Raw genomic sequence first — 26475 nt, forward strand, 5'->3', positions numbered from 1 at the left:
ATCAAGACTCACTGTAAATTATGTTTTCAATGTCATTAATTACAAAAAAAATTGTATCTTGTAATTTTGCCTTGGTTTTATTTTCAAAATACTTTTTAATTTTTTCGATGTAATTCTTTAAAACATTTGATTCTTTGGTAAGAAAGTGAGTAACCTGTTTAATCGAATCATTGTTTTGTTTTTTTTCTGAAAGCAGTATCAATTTAATAAAGTTTAGAACAATCAACAATACTTCACCTTGAGATAAATCATTTTCAAGTGTATTATACTCAAATAAATATTCTAGTGAAATTGCTATAGTTTTATTTAAGTCCACTGACAATATGGCTCCACGTTTCTGAGTATTAATTTCTTCCCACAATATTTCACGCATCTTACTCATTAGTCCAACAATAACTTTTCCTGAAAAATGATTTTTCAATGCTAGTTTCCTATGAAAATCCACATTGTTGTAGAAAAGATTAAACAATGTATCATAGTCATAGCATTTTTTAAGTGAATAAATTAGTTTTTCAAACAAATAAGGATACAATTCATTCATAGTGTTAGTTTTAGAATCTAATATAGAGTCATTTCTATATCTTGTGAAGGAATAGAAGACATGCTTAATTAATATGTTTTGATGCCAGTTTAATCCGTATATTGTCCGAAACGAATCAGGTATCAATTCTTTACAATAAATTAGATTATTAAGGTTGCTTTCCAATAAGTAGTACGCCTTTTCTTGTAATCTATTTTGTATTAACATGTGAAATTTTCTGATATAATAATTCTCTGCAAGAATACTTTTTTGCAGAAATGTATTGAAATATGATAACAAAATATCCTCATTTTTTTCTTTGTTATGATTCAACTCATATCCATACATAAAGCTGTCGCAATATATTAGAAATGTAGTAACAGTTCTGAAAATAATATTAAGCTTGGATGGTAAAGAAATTATTTGTTTTGGGTATATTTTATCACATAGATTCTGACAACCTTGTTCTAATATAACAAATAATGAATATGAATAACAAGAAAGGGAAAGTGGCGTAACATCCAAGTCACCAGGTTGAGATTCAACATCAGTAATGCAAATAGGAATGTTGCTTAAAATATCAATAATCATTTGAGGTGATACATTGCTAATATAGTAACACAATTTGAAGATAATTGTGATCCAACTTTCCAATATCGCACTTAAATTATGGTTTGCATTCTGAATTTCGTAAGGAAAAATTTTATTAATAATTGAATTCGTGTAGTTATGAGATAAGATGAAGGTAAATTTTGAACCATTTGATTCTTTGGCTTCAGTATTTGAATTGTCGTGTAATATTTCAATATCATGCACATCAATCAAAATAAGTTTTTCTAATGTTTTCATTAAAAACGAATAAATAGTATGTTGTGTTACATTAATATTGTTATCATGACTATCTGAGTTAAAAATTCCAATTTCTTGATTTTTGTATTCAGCATCATATTTACTATCAGACAGACAATCCAATAGCAAGTGAATAATATCGTTGAGTAAATACTCCAAAAATCTAATTTCTGCAATAATACAGTATCTTGGGGATGAATTTATTGATTCCGCACAGGAACAAATATAAAGAGAGTTGCAGTCCGTGTCATATATAAGTTTTCTAAGGGTAAGAGAACAAACAGTTGCTAGAAACTGTGCTTTATTTCTCTTCATCCTCGAAATACATAATATTGAACAATGTAGACCTAAATAACGAAAAAATCTTGGTAATTCACAACTCTTTTTATATAAAGAAGTTAACTTTAGATCTTTAACAATTTCCTTATTTTCACAGTTATTTCCACTACAATTGGGTTCAGAAGTTATAGGTAAAGTTACTGAGCCCAAGATAATTTCAACAAAAATTACATAACATTCTTTAGGGGGGCACTTTTGAGAGATTTTAATTGAAAGTTCACGGAATAATTCCCAAAAATTTGATTCAATTGAATAACATCTTTCATTATAGAACGGATTTTCAGACTTAGAATAACAATTATTAGGAAATCTCAAAATTTTTGAACTTTTATCAAAAACTATAGATAAAATATCTGGTGAAACATAATTCAGGTGATTTGAAATGCTTGTCTTAGTATCTATATGTTTCAAGATATAGCTGCATACCTGAGTCAATCTTCCAATCACCAAATAATAGTCATCATCCGAATCTAGCCAAGTAATTATCTGACGATAAATTGTAAATACTTCATCTGTTTTTTTTCCATCTTCAATATATTTTTTAAGAGATATTGGTAAATCTGTCATAAATTTTAAATTACTCTGTGACTGTAATATCAAGATTGGTACCTAGAAAAGAACTAAAGTCAAGCCAAGCAACCCGCTATTTTTTTTTTGTAAATTTAGAGAAGTTGTGGGTAGGACTTGATTGAACAATTAGTTCATATTAATTTATATTTTTGCTTTGAATCTGGTAAATCGAATGTAAAATAAATAGTTTTAGTAATGTGTTTTAAATGTGCACTCATATTAATAAATATATTTGAAAGTGACATTTTTATTTATTAATGTTTTAAACAAAATAAAATGAATACATTTTGAAATTATAATGATTTATTAAAGGTTATAATTTAGTGTAATTTATTTAAGGACTTATATTCTTGTTTTCTTTTAGAGTATTTTCCTTCCAATTAGGAAGCTACCAAATTTTGAAATAATCTTCCCGCTGCGACCTATTTTTTTCTGTGTAAAGCGTTTTTACTAGATTTAATAAATATAAAATGCTAGATCATTCATTTGAGGAAAATGTGTGCACTTTCAACAAAAGTGAAGTTATATTAGGTGTTGATGAAGCAGGAAGAGGCCCAGTATTGGGACCAATGGTATATGCGTGCTTGTACTATCCGAAAGAAAATGAGGAAGTGCTAAAAGAATTTGGAGCAGACGGTGAGTTTTTACGATTAATGAGCTTAGCTGATATTTAAATTATTCTTTTAGACTCTAAGAAGTTAACTTCTAGCAACAGGGATAAAATTAACGTGAAAATTAGAAAAGAAATTGATAAGTTCGGTTGGAGGATACATTCATTGTCTCCGGAATATTTAAGTTGTGAAATGCAAAAAAGGTGAGTCAGCAACCTTCTTATTTGTTAGTGCAATTTTGATTTTGATTAAACAGGAAAAAACACAATTTAAATGAAATTTCACATACAGCAACTATAGGTAGGTTACTTTCTAGGCATCCACATTGAGAATTTACTAAAAGTGGTAGATTTGATATCTTCTGTTCTAAATAATGGTGTTAATGTAAAGGAGATATACATTGACACTGTTGGACCTCCTGAAGCTTACAAGAATAAATTGAAACGAATATTTCCTAATATTAGTATTGTTGTCAAGCCTAAGGCGGATTCACTTTTTACTTCCGTAAGTGGTGCATCCATTTTAGCAAAAGTTAAAAGAGACGATTTTTTACTAAATTGGTGGGATCAACCAGATGTTGATAAATATGACTTAAATGGGAACGATATAAGTAAATATGAACAAGGAAGTGGATATCCGGGAGATCCTAAAACAAAGGAATTTCTTAAACTAACTTTTGACCCCATTTTTGGTTTTCCTAATATTGTTCGTTTTTCATGGTCTACTGCTGTTGATTTAATCAATAAAGATGGTTATGATGTAATTTGGGACTTAAAAGATAGTGAAGAGAATAATCAAGGAAAGATTTCTTTCAGTAATCCAAAAAAAAAGGGTATGTTTCGCAAAATAAAATATAAAAATCAAAAACTGCAACTATTCAATTCACTTAATTATTATCTCTATGACCCACACCTAATTTGTTTGGTAAAGGTATTCAGTTTGACTCTGAATCGCTTAGTCTTCGTAAATTATCAAGAATGAAACGACTATTTAGCAACTTATAAAAGAATTCAATAAAAAATATTCGCTTTCTGTATGCAATTTGTTTTATTACATTATTACTTTAATTAATAAAACAATTAATTTTTTTTGTTTTACCATTTACGAGTACAATTTTGTCAAATGATTAGCAACTATCGCCTAAACGACAAAAAAAAGCGGGAATCACAATTTTTTTTCTTTTTGCAGATAATAGTTCACAATTAGTGTAAATAATTTACTAATAAAAGGCAAAAATTTGTTCCTCAGAAAAAAGATTTGGAGCGTGTTGTACATATTAATAGTTTTGTATTGGTTTTGTTTTCTTTATACAATTTGAAAATTCGCTTCAATAACTTGGGTGCTATACACACAACTAAGCTCCAAACAATACAAAATCTAAAAGGGGTAAAATAAACATTTTATTGTGTAAAAATAATGACTAGGAGAACAAAGGCGTCAAAAAATTTATCGTTTCAAATTGATGAATCTAGACAAACTAGGTTAGATCTTGAACATGGGATAAAATCAACTATATCTCTGAAAAATGCCCCAAGTGACTTGAAAAAAAATGTCGATGGCGTGAAAACAAGGGCGATGTATAAGCAGGCCAGTGAGAATGAAAAATATAGCGGAATAGATGAAATAGGTATATGCTCTCCAATGAAGAAAACAAAAACACGACAGGGTAAGAAAAAAACTTCGGAATCTAGTATAAAAAACAGGGTAGATGATAATAATATAAACGACTCCAAGAAAGATACTAAAGATAATAACTCCAATAAGAATAAAAAGATATTTATTAATGATGAAGGTGATTTTGATAATGTTATTATTGAAAAAAAAGAGAGTATTAATACTAGCATAGAATTGGATAGTCTGCTTCCACCAACAGCTCCCGAATCTCAGGTATCATCCCCAATTAGATCTGATGATGTATGTGATTTATTTTATCCCACATCTGAATTTGTTAAACCTGATGGAGGAATAGAATTACTCAGTTTTTTGAATTCAGAACACAATACTGATTTATCTCTTTACAGTGACATCATTTCAGGTAATAACAAACACAAACTTGAAGGATTGATGAAAATCAAGCTACCCGAAAAATATGAATATCTACTTAATATATTTCAGGGTCTAGAAATAGTATTAAGAATACTAGAAAGAAGGCAGAAGCCTTTTTTTTATCTATCACTAGTTAAAGAACAAGTAGAAAATGTAACAAAGAAGGCTTTTCATCTTGAAAATCTGCAAAAACTATTATGGATTGCACCTCAACTGATATCTGTTAGATGGTGTAAATTAAATAAATACGATTTGGTATCTAAATACTCTAATATCAACGAAAGGAATGCTTTTAATGGATACGAATTGAAAATAATTTTAAACCAAGGTATAAATAATGTAGTCGATAGAATTTCTGATTCAAGTATTAATGATAGAGTTAATACATTGAAATTGATTATGTTAAACTTCGTACTTTTGCAACAGAAATTTCATCTTAAATATAACCTCTCAAAAGAGATTAATGTTGAAACAAAACTGTTGGAATTAACTGATTGGTCTACCCTTTTTACTATTGAGAGCTGTGTGGATATTCCGAAGGCAAAGTTGCCATTAAAAGAGAGAACCGACAATGAATTATTTGGAAGTTCAGAGGCCAGGATAAAGAGTTTAAGTGTGACACCAAATGTAAGAAGCTTATATAAATTTAAGATGATTAGTAGTATTTCCAATATAGAGGATTACTTAGACAAAAAAGAACAAAATAATAGAAGGTCACTATCAGCTGATGAAAAAAAGGTTGATATTATAGATTGTGATAATGTTATTAAAACGCCAATTAGAAAAAAAAGTGAATTTATTGATATAAATGATGTAAACGACGAAAGTATATCTTTTTCATTAAAAACACCTGAAATTAAATCGGAAATTCATACAACTCCAAGAAGAAATTTTCGGTCATCATCGCTAATTTCACGTTCAATTTCACCAATAATTTCTACTCCAAAAACTCAAGTTCATATTCCACAGTCTAAATGCCCGAAGTCAGTAACAACTCATTCTAAAAATAAAAATTTATTGACACCTTCACAAAAAGAATTGCTATTTACAGTGAGAAGACGCGAGAAAATAAGAGAAATAAGCAAATTAATTAATGTGGAAGATGATGAATACAACATTAAGCTTGAGGAAATAAAGAATGAAATTTGGACAGTACAACAAATCTCATTTATATTTTTACATTCAAAAAAGTTTATACCGACTACCCAACTTCCTTTATTAGCAAAGCGTTTAATAACGTATGCAAGGAATTGCCCTTCAGTACATCAAGTTCAGAATTCAATTTTAAGTTTGTCAGACAAATTTCCAGAAGTGATAAGTTTAGGTGACTCTAATGTTGAAAAGGGGATAAAATTGGTTAAACTAAAAATAGACGATGAAAATATAGTGGAAATTACGAAAAAACTAACTGAAGAAAAAAACTCAATTATTAATGAAAGAGAAAAGTTTAGGTTAAATACAATGTCTAGTTTCCAGGGGAATTAAAACCGAAAATTCTATTCCAATTGGTATTTTTTAAAATTCATTTCCTTTCTATAAACCTAGAGAGGAATGCGCTGCAATTCTAACTGTTTTTGGTTTAGAATGAGATTGCAGGACCTTAAGCTTTGCTTTTATTACTTCAATTCGTTTAGAATTAATTTCTGATTTGTTATAGAGATCTCTATATAAACTGTAGATATAACTAGCAATTGGATCTTTAGATTGATAATTTTTTATAAGCCTTCTTGGCTCATTCAATGGGGGGATAAACTGAGCCATTTTCGGATCTGATTGATAAGATGACAACGAATCCTCGAAAAAAGTAAGTCTGTTTTGAACATCTTTGCAATTTCTTGAGATACATTCCATCATCTCACCTATATCATTATAAGGTATTCTTGCTCTACTGCTGAGAGCACCTCTTGCTGCCAGGTCTTTTAAATCAAAACCCAAAAGATTTTCAACGTAATTTCCCTCAATACTGATTTCATCTAAATACTTTTTATTTTTTATATTTGGATTACGTCCTGTATTCTTTGAATTTGCTGCCATTCTTAATGTTCCCCTGCCAGGTAACTCCGCAAGACCATGAAAATCTATTAATTCAGAGTCATCTATACTAACCTTGTCGGAAATTTGGTTTCCTTTTTTGTCTCTATATGAATATATTGATTTTGGAACAGCTGAATAAGGATCGGGAATGTCATCTAATAGTGGTGCCTCATTTACTTTGTGAAACACATCAAACCCATGCTTATTTTTAGTCACTTGAATTTTGTTGTTTATAGAGTTTTTTATTTCAGAGTTATAATTCCCATGAATCGTGTCTTTTGTCCTTAATGATTCAATTTTTGCTCCTATATCATGCTCAGAAGGTATAAAGAGTGTGCCGTAATAATCCAGTAATCCGCCTTTAAGATCAGTTATTGTTGTTCCGATGTCAGTAATTACACCCAAGTGAGGCCATCTTTCTTCTGCAGTTTTATTATTAGGAAGTGGCGGCTTTGTACATTCTTCAAATGATCTTATTGTAGATGGTGATAACTTGATGTTTTCTGTATTTAACGAGGCATTTCCTGTACTTAAAGTATTTAAATTTTGTTGAATTCCTTTCAGATTATCCCCAATAGGAGATTCTCCTAACTTAATTGTTTCTTGTTTTTTCATTTTCTCACTGTTTTACTCACATATATTCTTTTTAAAAAAAAAAATAATTTTCTATATGGATTTCGAGTTGAAATAAACCTTTCCGCGTTTGCATGTGAAAAGGGTGCATGTGCATTAAAATAGTATCGTCTACATTGATTTCATCGATAGGGTAAACAAGAGTTTATTTCTATAAGTAGTAATTGATTAATTACAAGTTGATTACTCACCTCAGTTATGTAAGGTCATTATTACAAAACTTAAAAATAAAAAGGGTATTCACCTTTTTTGAAGTAGTTATCTGAAATAACTCAAAAACCAATAGGCGGGAGGGTTATTTTTTTTTATCCCCGTCACGAATTAATGATGATAATTAATTATTAAATAAACAAACTTTTGAGAGTAATTCATTACTGACATGATTAAATCGCCTGAATTCTGGGATAAGGAGTCAAAAGCACCTCTTTTAAAAAGGAATGCCAACTTATTTTCTAATGAATCAAAAGAAACAGACGAACATATTAAAAGAGCAGAGAGTTGGCTAGAAGTTGCTCTTTGTCCAAATCAGCAAGTAAAATCAATTAATGAATGTAGCAACAACTATAAATGTTTGTATAATGTAAATTTGGTTCCATTGGATCAAGGAATCGAAATAAAATTGCTCGATAATACGAGTGATCCGGAAATAAATAGAATTTTTAAATTAGATGCAGAGAGAACATTTTCTGATGAAGAAAATAGAGTCAAGATGATTAAAGTTTTAAGCACAATTTATCAAGAAATAAAAGACTATCATCAAGGTCTTGGATTTGTTGTTGCATTTTTACTTCTCCAATTAAAACCAGAAGACACAGTTCGTCTAGCTTTATCTTTGAATAGATATTATTTACCTGGTTACTTCAAGACTGCTCCATTTAACTATGTGAGAGATGCTAAGGTTTTTGAAAAACTATTATTGAGAAGATATCCCGAAGTTGCAAAAAAAATTGAGGACTCAGCATGTGCAGAGGCCTTCTGTTCAAAATGGTTTGTTGGGCTGAATGTCCACGTATTACCTTTTCCTGCTCTCTGTAAATTTTTCGAAATACTGTTTTTAAAGGGTAATTTGTTCTTGTTTCAATTTGGTTTATCAGTTGTAGATGTTTGTAGAGAAGATATATTGAATGCAAAGGATGCATCTGAGGTATTGGCAATTCTACGCCTTGATGAAAAAAAATATCACAACTTAATGGAACACAATGAATGTGGGCCAGGTGCGAAGCCCGGAAGTTTCTTCACTCATTTGGTTGAACATGCACTCGATATTGATGTTACTGAGGACGAAATTAACGAACTTAGAGAAATCATTGTCGGGGAAATGAGGTTGCAAGAAGAAAAAAGGAAACAAAGAGAAGCAGAATTGAATTTGGATGACGATGAAATCGTATTTTCAGATGAAGAATAGAATAGAACCTAAAACCGTAATAATTTATATTAGACGATAAAAGCAAGATAAAAAGTACTAATTAATAGTCGTAGTTATCAAATCCCTTGTTATCATTGTAACTGTCACTGTTACCCACATTATTTCCTGTGTGAGTTGTAGTGTAGTCATCATAATAAGTATATCTGTCTTGTAGAGGAGCATTACTATATTGTGGGAAATGCTGCAACTTATTGAAAACTTTATTCCAAAATTCATTTTCTGCAAATGAGCATTGAGATTGCCTTTTAATAAATTCCGCTACAGTACTATTAAAGACATCTATTTTTTCAGAGAAGAAATGTGGCATTTCGTGGATAACAAGTACCACTCTTCCTGCAGATAGAAGCGTTCTCAGTGCAGATTGATCTTCTCTGTACCTTTCTAGTTTCGAAAGATTTGATTCAGAAGTAAATGAACCCTCACGAGACTTAGAAGTAAACAATGAAAATCCGCTTACAATACCTTTGGCTGCGGAACTTACAACACTTGTAATTGTATTATTATTTGAATTTGATAATGAGTTAGATCTGCAGTCCTTTAAATTAGTCTCTTCCGCACAAAAACTTAAGCTGTTGGGATTCAAAAGACACTGCAACTTTTCCAAAGTTTGTACAGCTTCAATCATGCATTCAGTATCATTCATTTCTCTTGTAATAATACCGTGTAACATATCATAATGTTTTTGAGCTGAAAAGGAATTCATATTGTGCAAATTCATAAAAATTGTTGATAAATCAAGTCTCGAATTAACTCCATTATCTAAGCAAATATTATGGAAAAGTGATGGAATTTCCTTAAATGAATAGTGTATACGGTTATAAGAACAAGTTATTGTATTTAAATGCTCACTTAGTTGTTCTAATTTCACAAAATGGGACTCCAAACGGCTTGAAAACTCAGAAATTGGACTTGTGTCGACTTTTGGAACAGAAAAGCGATTTGAAGGTCTACCGAACCCATTACTATTGCCAGCATTATCTGTTGATAAAACACTGTCAAAACTACTAAAATACTGTGTAACGATGTCAAATAAAGGACGGTTTGACTCTTCCTTTTTAAGTGTTTCCATTCCGCTATCAGTTCTGTTCAACCATGTTCTCACCAGTTCTGATGATACCAAATAATTTCTATTGAAAATACGTCTCAAAAACTCCTCTAAATAACGTCTTCTAAATTCAATAAAATCCTTTTCAAATCTACCAACCTTTTTTTTCTTTGGTATGGGTGGAATAAAAACACCAGGAAATTGCATAACTAAAGTAGATCTCAACCATTCAAAATCGCTATACCTTTTCCTAGTGGAAAAATTGCGGCCATCTGGAGTAATTCCTGAAACCAAATAGACTGTATATTTTCCCAAACCCATTGATTTGTTTTCAGGATCAGTAACGTTTACCTGGTAATTACATCTTTTCGGCTCTACTCCCCAGTCAGAAATAATATAATTACTTGTTTGGTCATTTTCGCGATAATTATCGATGTTATCAGCTTTTGCACTTTCAGGCGACATATTCAAATCAACACATTAAAAATCAACATTAAAAACCAGAAAACAAGTTTAATTCCTGTATATGAATTATTATTTTCACAAAAAGTGCTTGTAAATGCAGAATTATTGATTATAATGGAATACTGGAATAAACTGTAGAAGTCCAACAATCTATAATCCATATTAAGCTATAAGTGATACCCCTCATTTAAAAAAGAGAAGTAGGCGCCATGATTTTTGTACTATCTATTTTTGCTAGAATATTAACACAAAAAAAAAGTAATAAATATTATAATATGTAATGTTCATTTGTAAACATCTAAGTTAATGTCATTTAATTGTAAAACATATTATATAGGGAAAGAAGAATAATGACGGTAAATTTGTGCATGATTTGGGCTTTATTTAGATTGTTGAAGTTTAAAGAAATAATATAACCCATTATTAGTTTTAATTTTATTTATATAATGTTTATTTTGCCAAAGAATTTTTTTAATATTAGCCTATTCAATTTTTCTAAAAAAAAAATTGGACAACATGCAAAAAAAGAAAGAACCGCCTAAATTGCATGCAATAAACGTTATTTTAAGAATAGACTTTGTATTGGTTTAGTGTTTTGTTGATTCATTACATTTAATTGTAGTGTTAAATCTGAAAAGTGGGTCCATTATACGATTCTCTTGTTTAGTATTAATCAGATAATTTTCATTTTCTCAATTAACGAAAATATAGATAGAATAACGGACTATTAAATTGAATGAATATAAGCCAATAATTTTATATTTAAAGCTTGATAATAATATCAACTCTCTTTATGAGATTTTAAATTTAATAGAGCGATGCAAAAAAATGTTTGCTAAAAGAGTTACAATATTCATTTTAGTTGCAATATATTTAACAAATGTGAATTGTGATTTGCCTATTCATGTTACAACATCAGATATAGTCGGAAAATGGAGATTCGATTACACATCGCCATTAGATTACTGGATTGATGGTTGTGGTTCTGGAATACCAAATAAAAATACACAAAATTTACAACCAAGTTTGTCAGATTACAATAAATGGTTAAAGGAAAGAAATAATGGCGAGTTGAATTCAATAAGCCTTATTCTTACAGATACACTTTTAGACAGTAGCAAAATTACAAATAAAACTCTGCTGATTCCTGGAAGAGATGACTGGACCTATTTAGCGGTTAAAGATGAAAATAATGAGGAAGTAGTTGGAAGATGGACAATGGTCTATGACGAGGGATTTGAGGTAACAATAGGTAGCATGACTATTTTTGGCTTCATGAAGTATAATTTATTAAGAAATGAGGACTGCAATGCAAATGATGGTGACAATGAAAATTCAAATGGTGAAACACTTTGTTATGAAACAAATCCAACAATGTTTCAAATTGGTTGGTATTATATGAATGATCCAGTTAAAAGAGGATGTGTAAATGGAATTAAGGAAGAATCGTTGTATGGAAACAGTATTATTGAGTTGGTTAAGAATAGAGTAGAAATTCCGATAAGAAGAGCAGTTGAAAATAGTATCAAAAATTTATCAAGTTCACTTCATGATTTTGCAAGTAAACACAACAACAATAGCTTAAAAAATTGGAAAGCGAAAAGTAACTTTAGTGTAACAGATATAGCATTTTCACACCACCCATTTTATATGAACCATGTGGATTCAAAAAAAATCCATTTTACGAGAATGTCAGCAATGGAGAGATCAACATTCATTGAAGTTACAAGTAATAGTTACAGAGAAAATGGTGGATATTCTCTTGGTCTCACTAATTCAATTTTTGCATGTAATGTAAATCGCATCGAAAACGAATATAACCTTCCAAAGTCATTTTCTGTTGGTGATCCATTTACTAATAAAGATTTCAATGAGTATCCATATAATCAAGGAAATTGCGGTTCCTGTTATGCTGTATCATCTGTGTTTATACTTGCAAAAAGAACTGAAATAATGCTTAATAAATTGACAAAAGGCGAGTCAAAATTTGAAAAAGTCAATCTTTCTTCTCAATCAGTACTTTCTTGTTCGCCATTTAATCAAGGCTGTGAAGGTGGATATCCATTTCTTGTTGGGAAACAAGCAAAGGAAGTTGGAATACCTGTTGATGAATGTATGACTTATTATGCTGATTCAAATCAAGAGTGTAGCTTTAATCCTTTTATTTCCCCAGATGATAATGACCGTCTATATTGTGGAAAAGATGAAAGAATTTACGCAGAAAATTATGGCTATGTAGGTGGGTGCTATGAATGTAGTGATGAAAAGAAAATGATGAAAGAAATATACAACTTTGGACCGATTGCAGTTGCATTACATATTGGAACTTCACTTCTTGTATACGAAAATGGTATTTATGATTCAGTTCCAGATGATCATACTAAATATTGTGACATACCAAATAAACAACTAAATGGATGGGAGTACACAAACCATGCCATCTCAATCGTTGGGTGGGGTGAGGAAAATGGAATACCATACTGGATCATTCGTAATTCATGGGGTCCCAATTGGGGAAATAAAGGGTATGCAAAAATAAGAAGAGGGAAAAACATTGGTGGAATCGAGAATCAAGCAGTTTTTATCGATCCAAGTTTTTCAAGTGGTCTTGGCCTTGCATTACTTAACAAGTATGTAAATAACAAAGAAGACAACGAAAATAAAGTGGAAATTGAGGAAATACAATTAAATGAAAAAGGATATCAAAGAGCAAACTATACTATTGAAAACAACCCTGAGTAATTTAATAGAATATACAATATACTTTTCATAATAAATAATTATTTTACACTTGTTTTTTATTTTTGCATGTTAAATTTTGTTGGCGGCTTTTTCAAGTTTTTATTTTTCTTTTAATTGATAATAAAATTATATTTTGGAGTTAAAAAGCTCAATAAAACCAGAAAATCATTGACTTTAAGATGGAAGAAACGCTTAATGAATATGGCAAAAACGGGAAATCAATGGGGAAGATGTCAATTCCCCCACTTATCAATGAGAATAGTAAAGAAGTAATACTGTTGACTCAAGAGATATCAAATATTTTTGAAAACACAAATGAAGAGAACAATATATTAAATAAAATTACTGAAGAAATATCAGATCTTGAAAAATTTATAGTGTTCACACAAAACAAATTAGATTTGATCATTAAAGGTGAGTCTTGCTTTTTTTTCTAGTAAAAAATTATCACGCCGTTATTATAGAAATTAAGGCCACAGAAGACAGTTATATAAGAGAACTTGAAAATATTGGAAATAACAGAGCTAACTTTGCAGAGAATGTCAGAGTTTCAATAGTCGAAGATAATAAATGTGCGATGATAACATCAAGATGTGAGGAAATAGAGAAAGAACTGTCAAATATCCATGATAAATACGCACTGCTGCTTGAAAAAAAGAAGCAATTATTGAAATCTATGAGAAATTCAGAAGAGGTATTACAAGCTAAGAAGAAAATGTATCAGAGTATTTCAATGATATCTTGGTCACTAATTTCAGATTCATTTATACAGGGACACTTCATTCCCGTAAACTCTCCAACAAGAACTGAGTCTTTTCAGCTCCAAATAGGAGAAGATAGTAAGTTTTTACCTAATTATTGTGCTACTTGTTCTAATTATACTTTAATTAATCAGGAAAAGTATCTAATGCAGAATATTTATGGTCAGAAATAGAAAAGTTTTGAGATATTCAAGGCTTTATAATAATAATGATGAATAATTTGATTCATTCAATGTATCCCCGGAAAATTAGTGCACTTTTCAATATATTTCCCTGGATAGAACAACTCGAGAAAGAACCAAATAAAATAATCGATAACCGCAACGAGTGCAAAAACCTTTCCAATGATACTTCCTGTATTTGAAATACGTAATAGTCTTTCTTTTATTCCTATTAATTCCACCTGATTTGAGTTTTTATATACTTCTTCTGTTCTTTTTGCAATATCGTGCCAAGAATACATAGCAGATATTTTTCTGTGAGATATATTTGGATCAAATTTCCCCTCCCTAATAATTCTAATGGCAATTTTAAGTTCATTTACCATATTTGAAATTGATGGATTAGAAAGTCTCAAAATTTCCTCAGGAAGAATCTCTGGAATTCCACCCACATTTGAAGATACCACGAGTAATCCACAAGATGCTGCCTCTATTATACTAATTCCAAACGCTTCTGTAAGAGAAGTATTTAAAAAAATGTGTCCTCTCTGCAAAACCTGACAAACCTTGGCACAAGGAACTGACCCAAGCAATTCGACACGATTTGAAAGGTTATATTTCGTACACATCTCGTGCAAAAGATGTTTTTTAGGTCCATCTCCTCCAACAATAAATCTTACATTTGGATCACTGTTGCATATTCTAGGTATTATCTCAACCAACAAGTCCACTCCTTTCCTGTATGTCATTCTGCAGATAGAAACAACTATAACTTCATTATTTACTGGAGACTTGTAATTTGGATTTGGAAGGAAATCATTACTGTCTATTGCATTCGGTATGACGTAAACATTATTTGGTGATACGAGAGACCTATAAATCAGATTTTTTTTATTAGTGTGTGAAACACATATTACATTATCTATGCACGAGAGGGATATCCTGAAAAAGTTGTTCACATGAATAGAATCATAATTAGATAGCCCAAATAAAGAGTGGTCTGTGAACACCACCCTATAACCCATAGTTACTGCATGGAATAAGCATTCCAATGCCAACATAGAAACAGATTGATGTCCATGAACTATGTCAATCTGTTCTCTTATAAGAATTTGTCTGAATAGCGGAAATAATGTGAAAAGAGATGGATAAATTACATTATCATAAATTGTTTTATATGGAAGATAGTATACCTTCAGACCTATTCCCATGTATCTAACTCCATATCTATCATTCCTACTGTGAGTAACAACTATAACTTTGTATCCTTTCAGCATTAAACATTGTGATAATTCATATATATGCATTTCCACTCCTCCAAGACCCGGATAAAAAAAATCAGATACCATACAAATATTAGGTAAATTATTCTTTCTAGCATTATTTCCGAGTTTACAATTAAATTCTATAAAACTTTCTGGTCCTATTTCTTCATCCATATTTGTCTGAAACCGAATATAGAATTAAAACGATTACACCTGTCCTTAATATTGTTTATTCACATAAAAGAATAGCATAGGTAAATATATTTAGGGAAAATTAATTATTTTTGTATATTTTATAAATAAAAAACATTAAATTTTAACCTCATAAGAAGGTAGATAAAATTTTGTTCAATTTTTAGTCGTGTTAAATTTCAACACTCATTTATTTTGGCTCCATTTGACAACTTGTATCCCCACAATAAATAAATAAAAAAACGAAAATGAGAAAAAAACAAAGCAAATTAAATTCTAAAAATTTCAAATAATAATGGCGAACATACAAATAATTTATTAGTTATTAAAATTACTTAAATTATACCTTTAAAAAACCTAAAGTTTGATACTTATGTTATTTTTCTTTATATCTATGGATTTAAAAAAATAGATATTAAGTAAATAATTAAAGAATTAAATGTTAATAATTTTACTTAAATATAAACCTACTTGACAACTTGCTTAATCTTTTTCGAGCTTTTTTATCAAGTTTAACATTTTTTTTAACCTTAATTATCTCCATCACAACATCACGATTTTTACCAACGTCTTCTGAGCTATTGTCGGTTTTTCTAGATTTTTCTACAACTTTTAACTCCTTCTTTATGTTGTTTTTCCTTTCAATTTCCTTTAACCATTCTGTATATCGTCTTTTTCTATTTTTGTCGTTTTTCTTAGCCATGGATGTTGTCGCACACAACAAAACTTTGTTTCAAAAGCTATAATTAAAAACTGGAAATTCCATAAGAATAAAAATATTATATTATTGGGAGTCCGTAAAAAATTATTAATAAATCTATATACGGAAGTTTATTTTTTTTAAGGAAAAAAAAAGCAGGAATTCAAAAATATTGAATTAAAAATACCGCCGTTTCTCATTAAAAGAATTAATTTACATATTTACGATTAATATAAAGTCAAGTTACCTCCAAACTTGAAGGTAAATAGCAGCGTGAAATCACACAATTACTTTAAACAATATTACACAAAAATTTATATTTACACACAATTTATTCTCAAGCACCTATTTTTGATGTCTGTGTTAACATTTTCACAGTCTCTGTACTTTAATCAAAACAAGCGGCAAAAAAGGTGCACAGTGGTTCTAGCTTATGTACAAGTTGACAAGTTATTAGAAATACTTCCTAAAAAAGGAGATTTATCTAATATCATAATTTGAATTGGAAATATTAAAACCTCGAATCTGTTGTAATGACCTTTTTCTTATAAATCAAAAAATACTTTTGATTTGTGCTGCTACTAAATAACAGGAATTGCTTCTCAAGTACATAACTCATTGTGAGTAAAAAGTAACTCTAAAGTGAAATTTTCTGAATAGAGAAAATATGTCATCTGCTCACGAAAACAATACTGGTACAAAACTAAGACCTGTAGTGGACTTTGGAGATGATAGATGGGTTTCACTATCTACAGCAGAATATAAAAAAACACTCTTAACTAAAAATCAAAGCTATAGTGAAATTGAAGATGATTTAGAAAGCGAACAAAACTATGAAGAACAAGATGAGTATGATTACAATTATCAGGAAGAAAATCATGATATTACCGATGAAAGTGAAGAAGAAGAAGAGGATAACAAATATCATGATAACAGAAACGACAAGTTGAATAACAATGACGTTTCAATTTACCCAGATATGATAAGATATCACTTTAAGGAGGCGTTTAGTATCAATGAGGGAGTTGAGGCAAGAGAATTTGGTTTTAATCAAGAAGAAGAAGAAGAAGAAAATTATGAAGAAGAAGAGGAAAATTATGAAGAAGAAGAGGAAAATTATGAAGAAGATCTAGAGAATGAAATTATTGAGGAAGGTGAAATAACTGAATATCAAAATATTGAAGAGGCTGTTCCAGATGAATTGGTTAAACCGTGGAATATCGAAGATATATATGAAAATGTGGAGGTAAAATATATTGAAGGCAAGGGTAGATGTTTATTTGCAAAAAAATGTTTTAACCCAGGTGATATAATATTTGCAGAATCTCCAATATTGGTAGTTACTCCAGAACTGTCTCCAGAACTTTCAGAGTTTCTTGAAAATATGAATTCCAAAGAAACTTTTACACTACCGCCTCTTTGGCATGTTGCAGCTCTTTGTAGCTTAACAATGTTGGATGAAGATGAAAAAGCAGCATGCCTAGACAAATGGGTTCCTGATCCGGACGCTGAACCAAGTTATGATGTTCATAGAATAATAGAAAATACAGGTATAGAAGTTGATCCACACCTATACGAGAGAACCTTAAATGCTTGGAGATTTAATTCATTTTATCATACTTCAAATAATGGAATTGTTTTATACAACGTTATTAGTATGATGGCACATAACTGTGGTGCAAGTTGTTGTTGGCATTACGGTGTAGACAATACATTTGTATTAAGAGCTAAAACTCGTCTAGAAGTTGGAGATGAAATAACGATATCTTATATTTCTGATGAAGACTTGTTTAAGTGCTCCAAAACACGAAGAGAGTTGTTAAGTAATTGGTTATTTTACTGTCAATGCGAAAGATGTAACAATGTCAACGACTTATCAAGGGGACTTAAGTGTGCTTCTTGCGGTATTGGAAGTATGTTTTTCAAAGAAGATATGGACGGAAACACTACATCTAGTAAATGTAATGTTTGTAGATCCCAACCAGATCAAGAGATAATTGACAGCTACACTGATCTTGAATCACAATATATTGCTAGACTAGAAGAGACAGATAAAAGCGATATTGATGATATTGAAGCAGTGTATTTGGAGGCACAGAAAGTATTTTCTCAACACTGGATAATGTACGAACTAGATACAATGCTTTTTGAATCATATAAAGAGTCACAACAGTATAAATTAGCACTGTCTGCCCTGTATAACAGGCTTAATTTTGTAAGAAGTGTCTTGCCCGATTGTACATACACCCTTGCTTGGATTACGGAAGAACTTGGAGACATTTTAAGTATTTTACAGGAGGAACATGAAAATAATTCGAATAAAAATTATGAAATCGCAGCAATACAAAGGTATTATTATGATACATGGTGTTATCTTACAATCTTAACTGGTCCAAATCATAATTTCACTATTGCTGCTAAGAATAAATATGAATCAATTGCTAATCAATAAATTGCCGTTTAATGACTCTAATATTTAATGCTTTTTATATTAAATTTCAAATAATAAACTTAATTGTTTCAAAATTTCTTTTGTAAAGAAATATCTTATTTTCTACTGAAAGATTTTTTAAAGTTTTTTTTCTTCATACAAAACCCTATAATTTATGTATTGAAAATCCACAACATTAGATTTTTACGTTTCATATTTAGTCTAGATTTATTTTCATCATCAATAGATGATTTATTTATGCATAACATTTAACGTTTATGTTAAATGCTCTAATCTAATAATCAGTGGGGTCATCTGGCGGTAAATGCCACAGGGTACCTTAATTCTCATTTCATATGAATAATGTCGCAAACATAAAGCTTATTATTAGTAATAATACAGCTAAATATTTAAATATATTGAATTGGGATGAATTATAATGATAATATCTCAAAGACAGATAGTAATTCATGTTGTATTATAAATGAAGATTTGGAAAGTGACGTAAGAAGAAAAAATGGCTTTCAAAAACCATTAATTGCATTACAAATAATGATATGGATCCTATTTAGTGCGAATTTATTCCTTTATTTTATATTTATTGTTCCATCTCTCAATTTTACACTAGCAATCTTATCCGGAATATTATGCTCTCTATTAGGAATGATTGTTTTTATTTATGGTTGGAAAGTGACTTCAATAGATCCTGGTTATACTGAGGAAGATTCAAAAATTATTTCAGAGAATATAGAACTTAATGAATGTAAGGTATGTCATTCACTATTTGAGGACCATAGTAAGCATTGTAAACTTTGTAATAAATGTGTTCCACGTTATGATCACCACTGTAAATGGTTAAATACGTGTATTGGTGAAAAAAACTATAGGCATTTCTTTTTAATGCTATTTTTTGTTTCACTACTTCTTCTTTTGATAATAGTAACAACTATAACGACTATATTGCTTCAAACAATTTATGATATTGCATCCTTCTACTGGACTTCAAGATTAAAGTTTTGGTCACCTGGTGTATTTTACATTGTTGGAATCATTATTTTAGTCGTTGACCTACCACTTCTGGTACTTAATGGACATTTGTTTCTTTTGCACTGTTACTTAGTTTTTAAAGGAGTAACTACTTACGAATACCTTACAAAAATTGTAATTGAGGAAGATGAAACAAATAAATCAGAATCTGGTAAATGTAATAGTTGCAATACTGAAAATTTATGTCATAGACTTGCTTCTACTGTAGATTGGATAATTGCCGATAGAAAGAGGATAAATGAGAAAAGGGCAAGATTGAGAGAGGGTAAAGTTAATTTTCAAAGAAACTGTGCAAATTCATATAGTTTTAAAAGAAAAGAAGTAGAATTATCGACTGAAAATCAAATAGACTTTGAAGAAAAATCTATTTCACCTGCAAGAGGTTCCGTTAACGATATTTGACGCAAATTAATTTTAATTATTTAAAAACAAACAAGACGTGAATAAATTATTTGCTTTTTTTATTTATCTTTTGTTCGTCGCTTATATTTAGGGTAAATGAATCTTAAAACAAAATTAGCAGCATTCATATACTCGTTAGTTAAGTACTTTTTTGTAGTTGATATTTTCTCTATAAATGGATATTTAAGTATCCTTTTTATCGTATTTATATTTCTATTTATAGTATCTTCCACCAATGACTCGTCGTTTAAATATTCATACAGATATTTTTTAACGTAGCACTCTATACTCGCTCCCAAACACTCCTTTGCAATTAATAATGCCGAAATTGCTTGACACAAGGGTGAGTATTTTAATGTTTGAATATCATACAAACATATTTCTAGAATATAACAACCTATATAATACTCTAATACTTTGTTTACTCCATTTCCACTCTTCTTATTTAAAGTATTTATTATGAGTGCAGAGCTATTTGTTTTAATAGGCCAATTATTCCTAATTGTTGTAATATCTTTAGAATTTTTATCGTTTTTAACTATGCTTCCTATCTCAAAATTAATATCTTGGGACTGAATACAATACTTTTTGATTTCGCTAATGTCACTTCCGACTATTTCTTTAAGATAACTTTCAATTAATATTCCCATCAAATGCTGCAGAAATAGAAGTGATGATACAGGATTCAATCTAAAAGAAAGTTGAGTAATGATGTACCTTTCTAAATCAATAATTTGTTCTGTGCCTATTTTCAGTCTCTTGCAAACCTCCTTGCTTCTTATATCTGCAACCCTTTCCATTTTTACAGCAAGATAGAAACATGTATAACTCAAGCATCTGATTCTATCCACAGTTATTTTTTTAAATAACTTTTTTTCTTTAAATATTATATTATCCATGAAGTTAACAGTGTTAAATAATATCTCTTCCTTTATTTGATATTTCCAAACAAAATTTGAAAACTCCTCTATCAACTCTATTCTCAAATCTAATAGTGATTTTCCATTTTCCAGTTCTTTTTTGTAATATTCTCTATAAAAATAACAGATATTATGAGAATTATACTCTTTTTGTTTCAATATTATCTGATTAATTATTATTCTTCCAATATCTATTTCTTTATCAAACATATTTTCTCTCATCTCTATTTTTTCTGGTTTGATAATTTCCTCTGGAATTTCATGTTCATAGCTATATTTATATAACTTTTCATTTAATTTGTTATTATCGTTATGAATTTTGTTCTCTGAAAATTTTCTATTCAAAATTAAATTATTTATTGAATTATATGTTTCTTGCCCTTTATTATCAATTATAACACTTTCCAACTCTCCAATTAATTCGCAAATACTATCCTCCTCTTCGTTTTTAATTCCATAATTTAATATCATCTATAATATTAAAATTAGTATTTTGTTTTTTAAATTAGAACACAAAAAATATAAACTAATTAATTAGGGCAATATATTTTAATACATGTAGTTTTATATTGCATGCTATTGGCCACTACCGGCAAACAAATATTCAAATAACATGAATATAAATCCACAATAAATTTATGTTTTAAATAAAAATTTTAGTATAAAATAAAAAATAAATAGATTATTTAATCTTCATCTATATCTTGTATTCCATTCTTATCAATCTAAATCAGTGTCAGCAATATCAATCATCGATTTTATAACTTACTTTGAAAAATGCACTATCTCCATTATTATTTGTTGCATAAATAGTAGATGAAAAAATATCATCCATACTTATCCTCCTTTTAGGCCTTAATAATAATCTATCACAAATTAGAGAATTCCAGGACAACCCCAATGACGGTTCTAGATTAGCATCGGGTAACTTTATATTGTTGTTAAGACTATCCTCTTTACTTTCATAATATCTGGTAGTCATGTGGTTCGTTACTATTACTGATAATGTGTACTTTTTTGACATATCCTCAAGTTGCCTAGCTATTTTTTGTTGCATTTTGAGTCTATATGATTGATTATCTGAAAAAAAAAATCTATGTAATAATGGTGTAAATTATAAGCAACCAACCTAAATCGCACATTCTTATAAGCATACTAATAGAGTCAATTATTATTATTCCAATTTTGTTATCTCTGCAAATCTAATATACATTTATCTACATGTCAAAGTTTATATTTAAAAAACTTACATTTGGAAGAATAAGCATTATGTTATTTAATTCATCCATATCAAAGATTCTCACATATTTTATGTTTCTTATTAAATCATCTGTAACTATATTTTCATCACCACCATTATTTTTTATATAGTTTATTGTATTTTTAGAAATCTCCTTTAATCTATTTGTGCTAAAACTCCCTTCTGTATCTAAATAAATAGAAATATTCTAAACTGTTAAGTTAAAAAGTAAAATTACCTATATAAATTGCATTCAAGCCTGGACCTCCAATATTTTTAGGAATTTGAATGTTTAGTGAAAGCTGCTTGCAAAGCTGTGTTTTCCCAGTACCTGGTACTCCACATAATTCTAATATTCCCTTTCCTATTATTACACCTCCACCTAAAGGATATAAAAAATATAAAAATAAAATAAAAATTTAAACTTACTTAGTATATTGTCTAATTTTTTTGAAGAGGTTTTGATTCTATTAGAAGATGTGGCTTCATGCTTAAATAATTCCAATGCTGATACTTTCTTAATCATTTTTTTATACACACACAATAATATTGTTCTGTGTGAATAATTATAATATTTAAACCACTAACGCATTCTACAGAAGTCTATATAATCGAGTACTTAATTTAAATTTCACTCCTTTTTAAAGCATTTACATTTCAGAATAAAATGCAGGGAAAACAACTGACAGGCGCGTTTCTTTGGCGGCCTACAGTCATTTTTTTTTATTAAAAAATAAAAATAAGAACTAAAAACACGAATTTAACATTATAGACTGTTTAAAGAAAGACACTGTATTATACATAGCTTACAGAATATACATTTGTGTTTTCCACTACCTATACTTGTTTAAACGTGTCCAATATTTTTGGGAAATATTATGATCCATTTCAATCAATTGAATTAATAATAGATTTTTGAGATGGACGGTGGCAGTCCAGGTAAGTTAATAATTTTATCTTATATATTTATGATCAAGTGTATTTGCTAATTTTTTTTAGAACAACTGGTGCGTACCAGATATGCAGAAGTCCTACGAAACTTAAGGAGCCCTGCTGGGTCGGGGAAGATGATACAAAACTTAACATTATTGGCTGAGGATCAACGCCAATACGCACATATAATTGCAAGTGTTATACTAGAAGAAATTCCAAGATCTGACATACCAAGAAAGTATGTGCTTTTGTGTTTGGTTGATTCTATTGTTAGAAAATGCCGTTCAGGGTCCATTTTCTTTCCATATTTTTTGCCATACATAGCTCCATATTTTGCAGAGGCTTATACTACAAAAACCCCTACTCAAATATTACGTTCTCTTGAAAAACTTTTAAAGGTTTGGAATGATTCGTTTCCTAAAGATATAGTAAAAAAATTAATTTCCACAACTAATTCAGTTAGATCAAAATTAAATGAGCCCCCAATCGAATTAGAAACAAGAACAGTTTCAATTGCCTCAACAAAACAGAGCGTTGATACTGGTTCTGGTAACAATGTAATTGATTCCTCTAATTCAAAAAAAGAAGCTAATATATTGAATGATATATATTTACAGGTATCTAAATCGATTATTCAAAAAGCTAACATAACAGATGAAAACAATGTTTTACTTAGTAAATTGATTAAGGACCCAAATGTACATAAAATAACATTTCTGAGTTCACAAGGGAAAGTACAAGAATCCCAGAGCTTGTTTAATATACTAGTTAATAGTTTAGAGAATTCTAAGATTGATACAAATAACTCAAAAGGAATTTTCCACCCACCACACAAAAGAATAAAACAAGATAACTTAGAAGTTGGTATAAAAAATGATGACAAAAATATCACAAATAAGTGCAATATGCCTAATTCTGTTTCAACGACAAGTGATATTTCGGGGAAACAGCCAAATCAAGTGAATATAGTTCAAGCAAATATTAAAAACAACATTATTGGAGCTTCTCAAGTTATTTCAACCAGTAATTCAAGTTCTTGTTTACCAATATCATCTATAACAACGGCATCTGTTGCTGCTGCTGCTGCTGCTGCTGCTGCTGCGGCCGAAGTTGTTCAGTCAAAAACGCAGATGCAGCAGAAGCATTCTTCTATGTTAATTTCAAACCAAGCTGGTGCAATTCCCTCTCATGGAAAGGTACCAATGAATCAGTTAATAGCAGGACAACAATTGGTAAATTCAAATAATATTTCGAATATAAATGCACAAGTTAAGAGAACCTTTTCTCCGAGATTTTCTGAGAATAACACCTCCTCCATATTGCTCACCATTTGGAATCAATTATTTAAGAATAACGATAAATTTAAAGATATTGATACTAAAAAGCTACTGAAGATTAATTCTTCTGTTATTGATGGAAAGGGTGATCAGAACATTTTTGTAGAAGGGTTACATATAAATGAAATGAATGACCTTTTTTTGTTATATAAGAAACTTCAAGAGAACGTAGATGCCTCTGTTCAGTTTAAAAAAACAGTTTGGCTCAAATCTCATTTTATTAAGAAGAAAACTATCGATAATATTTGTGATTTTAATCTTCAATATAATATATCTACTTATTACTTTGATAGACCCAATCAGTGTCATACATGTGGTTATAGATTTGTTGATTCAAAAAAGAAAGAACTTCATATTCAAATTCACCTTTCAAGAAATCTCATTTTTAAACAAAAAAAACAGACATGGAATTCCCAAGTTCTTTGGCCGAATATTCAATATTGGATATATGGTCCTGATAATTTGAATGAAAATGCAGCTGTAAATGAGGGTTTTGCCGATAACATTGACCATTATAAGGACAAGAATGATAAGAATAGTGGAAACATGGTTGTAAAAAGTGTCAATTATAACGATTTATATGATGTAATTTTGAGAAAGTTTTCTAAGAAAAACAGTGTAGTCGGTGACGAAAATTGTGATTCCAATATGAACATGTTGAATGATGGCAGAAATGAATACAATCATAACCAGACTTATAATGAATCTGAAAACCAACGTTTCAAGGGAGATCTACTATTAATACACTATATGGATTGTATTGAGAGCATAAATTGTGCTAACTCGAATAAAACTATCAAAGAACTTGTTAATTCTTCTGGAATTTTGGAATATACAAGAAATTATACGGATAACTTGAAAATTAAGGATATTAATGATATTTGTAACAGTCTTTCGTCTCTTTGGAGCGAAATGATTCAAAATGTTACATCTTCTTTTACCCCAATAGATCCTTTGCACATAACATGTGACATTTGTCATGAGTCGTTGAAGATTAAATGGTCATCTCTTTTAAAGTCATGGGTATCAGTAGATGCAGTTACCTTAACTATAAATGATGCAAATAACTTAATAAGCGATGATAAAAACGAAATATTATATCATAAACTGTCATTGGCAGTTTTGGATCAAATACCTGATACTAATTCATTAAATTCAGGTAATGCAAGGGAAAGAATTGTAAACAACATGTTAAAATTTATTCAATGGAAATCACAAAATACACTTTCAAACAATTATAAAAGGATAGAATTTAAACCATTTGACATTGATTATTATAACTACAACTTATTTATTAACCGCAATCAAGCAATTATGGGTGATAATTTCGTAGTAGCCCATAAAACATGTTTCATACACTATTTTATTTATAGTGACATTAATTTCAGGCTTCCAGACAACACTAGTATTATTAAGAAGAAGTACGTGCACAAAGATACAGGAGTAATATCAAGTGTGTTTTACAAAACCGCTAGTCGCGCTGATACTTCTAGAATTGTCACAAAAAGATTCTCATTTGTATAGTTTCTTTTAATTAGTTCATTCCAGTTTATTTTGGCGCCCCTTTTTGTTTTATTTAACATTTTACTCCATTTAATATAAGCATATGATATACTTATTTGATTTCCATTTCTGAAAAAGATGATTGATGATAGTAGATCCGTTGACTACTTAAAAATACAGAGAAAAGGTAAGCACTTTATGCCATTCGAACGTTATAATCTCACCTTCGGTTAGCCACTCAGACAACCTTGGTAAATGAATTAATATTAGTTGCAGGTGTTGTACTTGGTTTTTCAGCTGCCT

The 26475-nt window shown here is 29.7% G+C and overlaps 14 protein-coding genes across 14 annotated transcripts; 8 read left to right on the forward strand and 6 right to left on the reverse strand.

Annotated features, from left to right (window-relative positions):
* Position 1: 1 nt before the first annotated feature.
* FG386_000798 (uncharacterized protein) lies at positions 2-2275 on the reverse strand (the record flags this gene model as incomplete). The annotated part of the gene is made up of 1 exon (XM_067340142.1): positions 2-2275. One exon carries the CDS (start codon positions 2273-2275, stop codon positions 2-4), a length of 2274 nt encoding a protein of 757 aa, XP_067195950.1.
* A 473-nt stretch (positions 2276-2748) lies between these two features.
* On the forward strand, positions 2749-4284 carry FG386_000799 (ribonuclease HI large subunit; the record flags this gene model as incomplete). Its single annotated transcript, XM_067340143.1, has 6 exons — positions 2749-2914; positions 2966-3092; positions 3146-3189; positions 3239-3721; positions 4078-4096; positions 4119-4284. 6 exons carry the CDS (start codon positions 2749-2751, stop codon positions 4282-4284), a joined length of 1005 nt encoding a protein of 334 aa, XP_067195951.1.
* A 21-nt stretch (positions 4285-4305) lies between these two features.
* On the forward strand, positions 4306-6420 carry FG386_000800 (uncharacterized protein; the record flags this gene model as incomplete). Its single annotated transcript, XM_067340144.1, has 1 exon — positions 4306-6420. One exon carries the CDS (start codon positions 4306-4308, stop codon positions 6418-6420), a length of 2115 nt encoding a protein of 704 aa, XP_067195952.1.
* A 48-nt stretch (positions 6421-6468) lies between these two features.
* Positions 6469-7584, reverse strand: FG386_000801 (uncharacterized protein; the record flags this gene model as incomplete). The annotated part of the gene is made up of 1 exon (XM_067340145.1): positions 6469-7584. One exon carries the CDS (start codon positions 7582-7584, stop codon positions 6469-6471), a length of 1116 nt encoding a protein of 371 aa, XP_067195953.1.
* A 397-nt stretch (positions 7585-7981) lies between these two features.
* On the forward strand, positions 7982-9007 carry FG386_000802 (TBC domain containing protein; the record flags this gene model as incomplete). Its single annotated transcript, XM_067340146.1, has 1 exon — positions 7982-9007. One exon carries the CDS (start codon positions 7982-7984, stop codon positions 9005-9007), a length of 1026 nt encoding a protein of 341 aa, XP_067195954.1.
* Positions 9008-9068: 61 nt separating this feature from the next.
* On the reverse strand, positions 9069-10538 carry FG386_000804 (uncharacterized protein; the record flags this gene model as incomplete). The annotated part of the gene is made up of 1 exon (XM_067340148.1): positions 9069-10538. The coding sequence occupies one exon, from the start codon at positions 10536-10538 to the stop codon at positions 9069-9071; it is 1470 nt and encodes a 489-aa protein (XP_067195956.1).
* Positions 10539-11366: 828 nt separating this feature from the next.
* FG386_000805 (preprocathepsin c precursor) lies at positions 11367-13280 on the forward strand (the record flags this gene model as incomplete). The annotated part of the gene is made up of 1 exon (XM_067340149.1): positions 11367-13280. One exon carries the CDS (start codon positions 11367-11369, stop codon positions 13278-13280), a length of 1914 nt encoding a protein of 637 aa, XP_067195957.1.
* Positions 13281-13459: 179 nt separating this feature from the next.
* On the forward strand, positions 13460-14225 carry FG386_000806 (uncharacterized protein; the record flags this gene model as incomplete). Its single annotated transcript, XM_067340150.1, has 3 exons — positions 13460-13694; positions 13745-14119; positions 14176-14225. 3 exons carry the CDS (start codon positions 13460-13462, stop codon positions 14223-14225), a joined length of 660 nt encoding a protein of 219 aa, XP_067195958.1.
* Positions 14226-14270: 45 nt separating this feature from the next.
* Positions 14271-15641, reverse strand: FG386_000807 (PIG-A like N-acetylglucosaminyl-phosphatidylinositol biosynthetic protein; the record flags this gene model as incomplete). Its single annotated transcript, XM_067340151.1, has 1 exon — positions 14271-15641. One exon carries the CDS (start codon positions 15639-15641, stop codon positions 14271-14273), a length of 1371 nt encoding a protein of 456 aa, XP_067195959.1.
* Positions 15642-17026: 1385 nt separating this feature from the next.
* Positions 17027-18811, forward strand: FG386_000808 (SET domain protein; the record flags this gene model as incomplete). The annotated part of the gene is made up of 1 exon (XM_067340152.1): positions 17027-18811. One exon carries the CDS (start codon positions 17027-17029, stop codon positions 18809-18811), a length of 1785 nt encoding a protein of 594 aa, XP_067195960.1.
* A 408-nt stretch (positions 18812-19219) lies between these two features.
* FG386_000809 (DHHC family palmitoyl transferase) lies at positions 19220-20239 on the forward strand (the record flags this gene model as incomplete). Its single annotated transcript, XM_067340153.1, has 1 exon — positions 19220-20239. One exon carries the CDS (start codon positions 19220-19222, stop codon positions 20237-20239), a length of 1020 nt encoding a protein of 339 aa, XP_067195961.1.
* A 59-nt stretch (positions 20240-20298) lies between these two features.
* Positions 20299-21630, reverse strand: FG386_000810 (cyclin B like; the record flags this gene model as incomplete). Its single annotated transcript, XM_067340154.1, has 1 exon — positions 20299-21630. One exon carries the CDS (start codon positions 21628-21630, stop codon positions 20299-20301), a length of 1332 nt encoding a protein of 443 aa, XP_067195962.1.
* A 215-nt stretch (positions 21631-21845) lies between these two features.
* On the reverse strand, positions 21846-22925 carry FG386_000811 (uncharacterized protein; the record flags this gene model as incomplete). The annotated part of the gene is made up of 6 exons (XM_067340155.1): positions 21846-21884; positions 21929-22239; positions 22289-22361; positions 22410-22588; positions 22638-22781; positions 22829-22925. 6 exons carry the CDS (start codon positions 22923-22925, stop codon positions 21846-21848), a joined length of 843 nt encoding a protein of 280 aa, XP_067195963.1.
* Positions 22926-23319: 394 nt separating this feature from the next.
* FG386_000812 (uncharacterized protein) lies at positions 23320-26193 on the forward strand (the record flags this gene model as incomplete). The annotated part of the gene is made up of 2 exons (XM_067340156.1): positions 23320-23338; positions 23399-26193. 2 exons carry the CDS (start codon positions 23320-23322, stop codon positions 26191-26193), a joined length of 2814 nt encoding a protein of 937 aa, XP_067195964.1.
* Between the last annotated feature and the right edge of the window lie 282 nt (positions 26194-26475).

Source organism: Cryptosporidium ryanae (genome assembly GCF_009792415.1).
Source record: "Cryptosporidium ryanae isolate 45019 chromosome Unknown contig_17, whole genome shotgun sequence".
NCBI lineage: Eukaryota > Apicomplexa > Conoidasida > Eucoccidiorida > Cryptosporidiidae > Cryptosporidium > Cryptosporidium ryanae.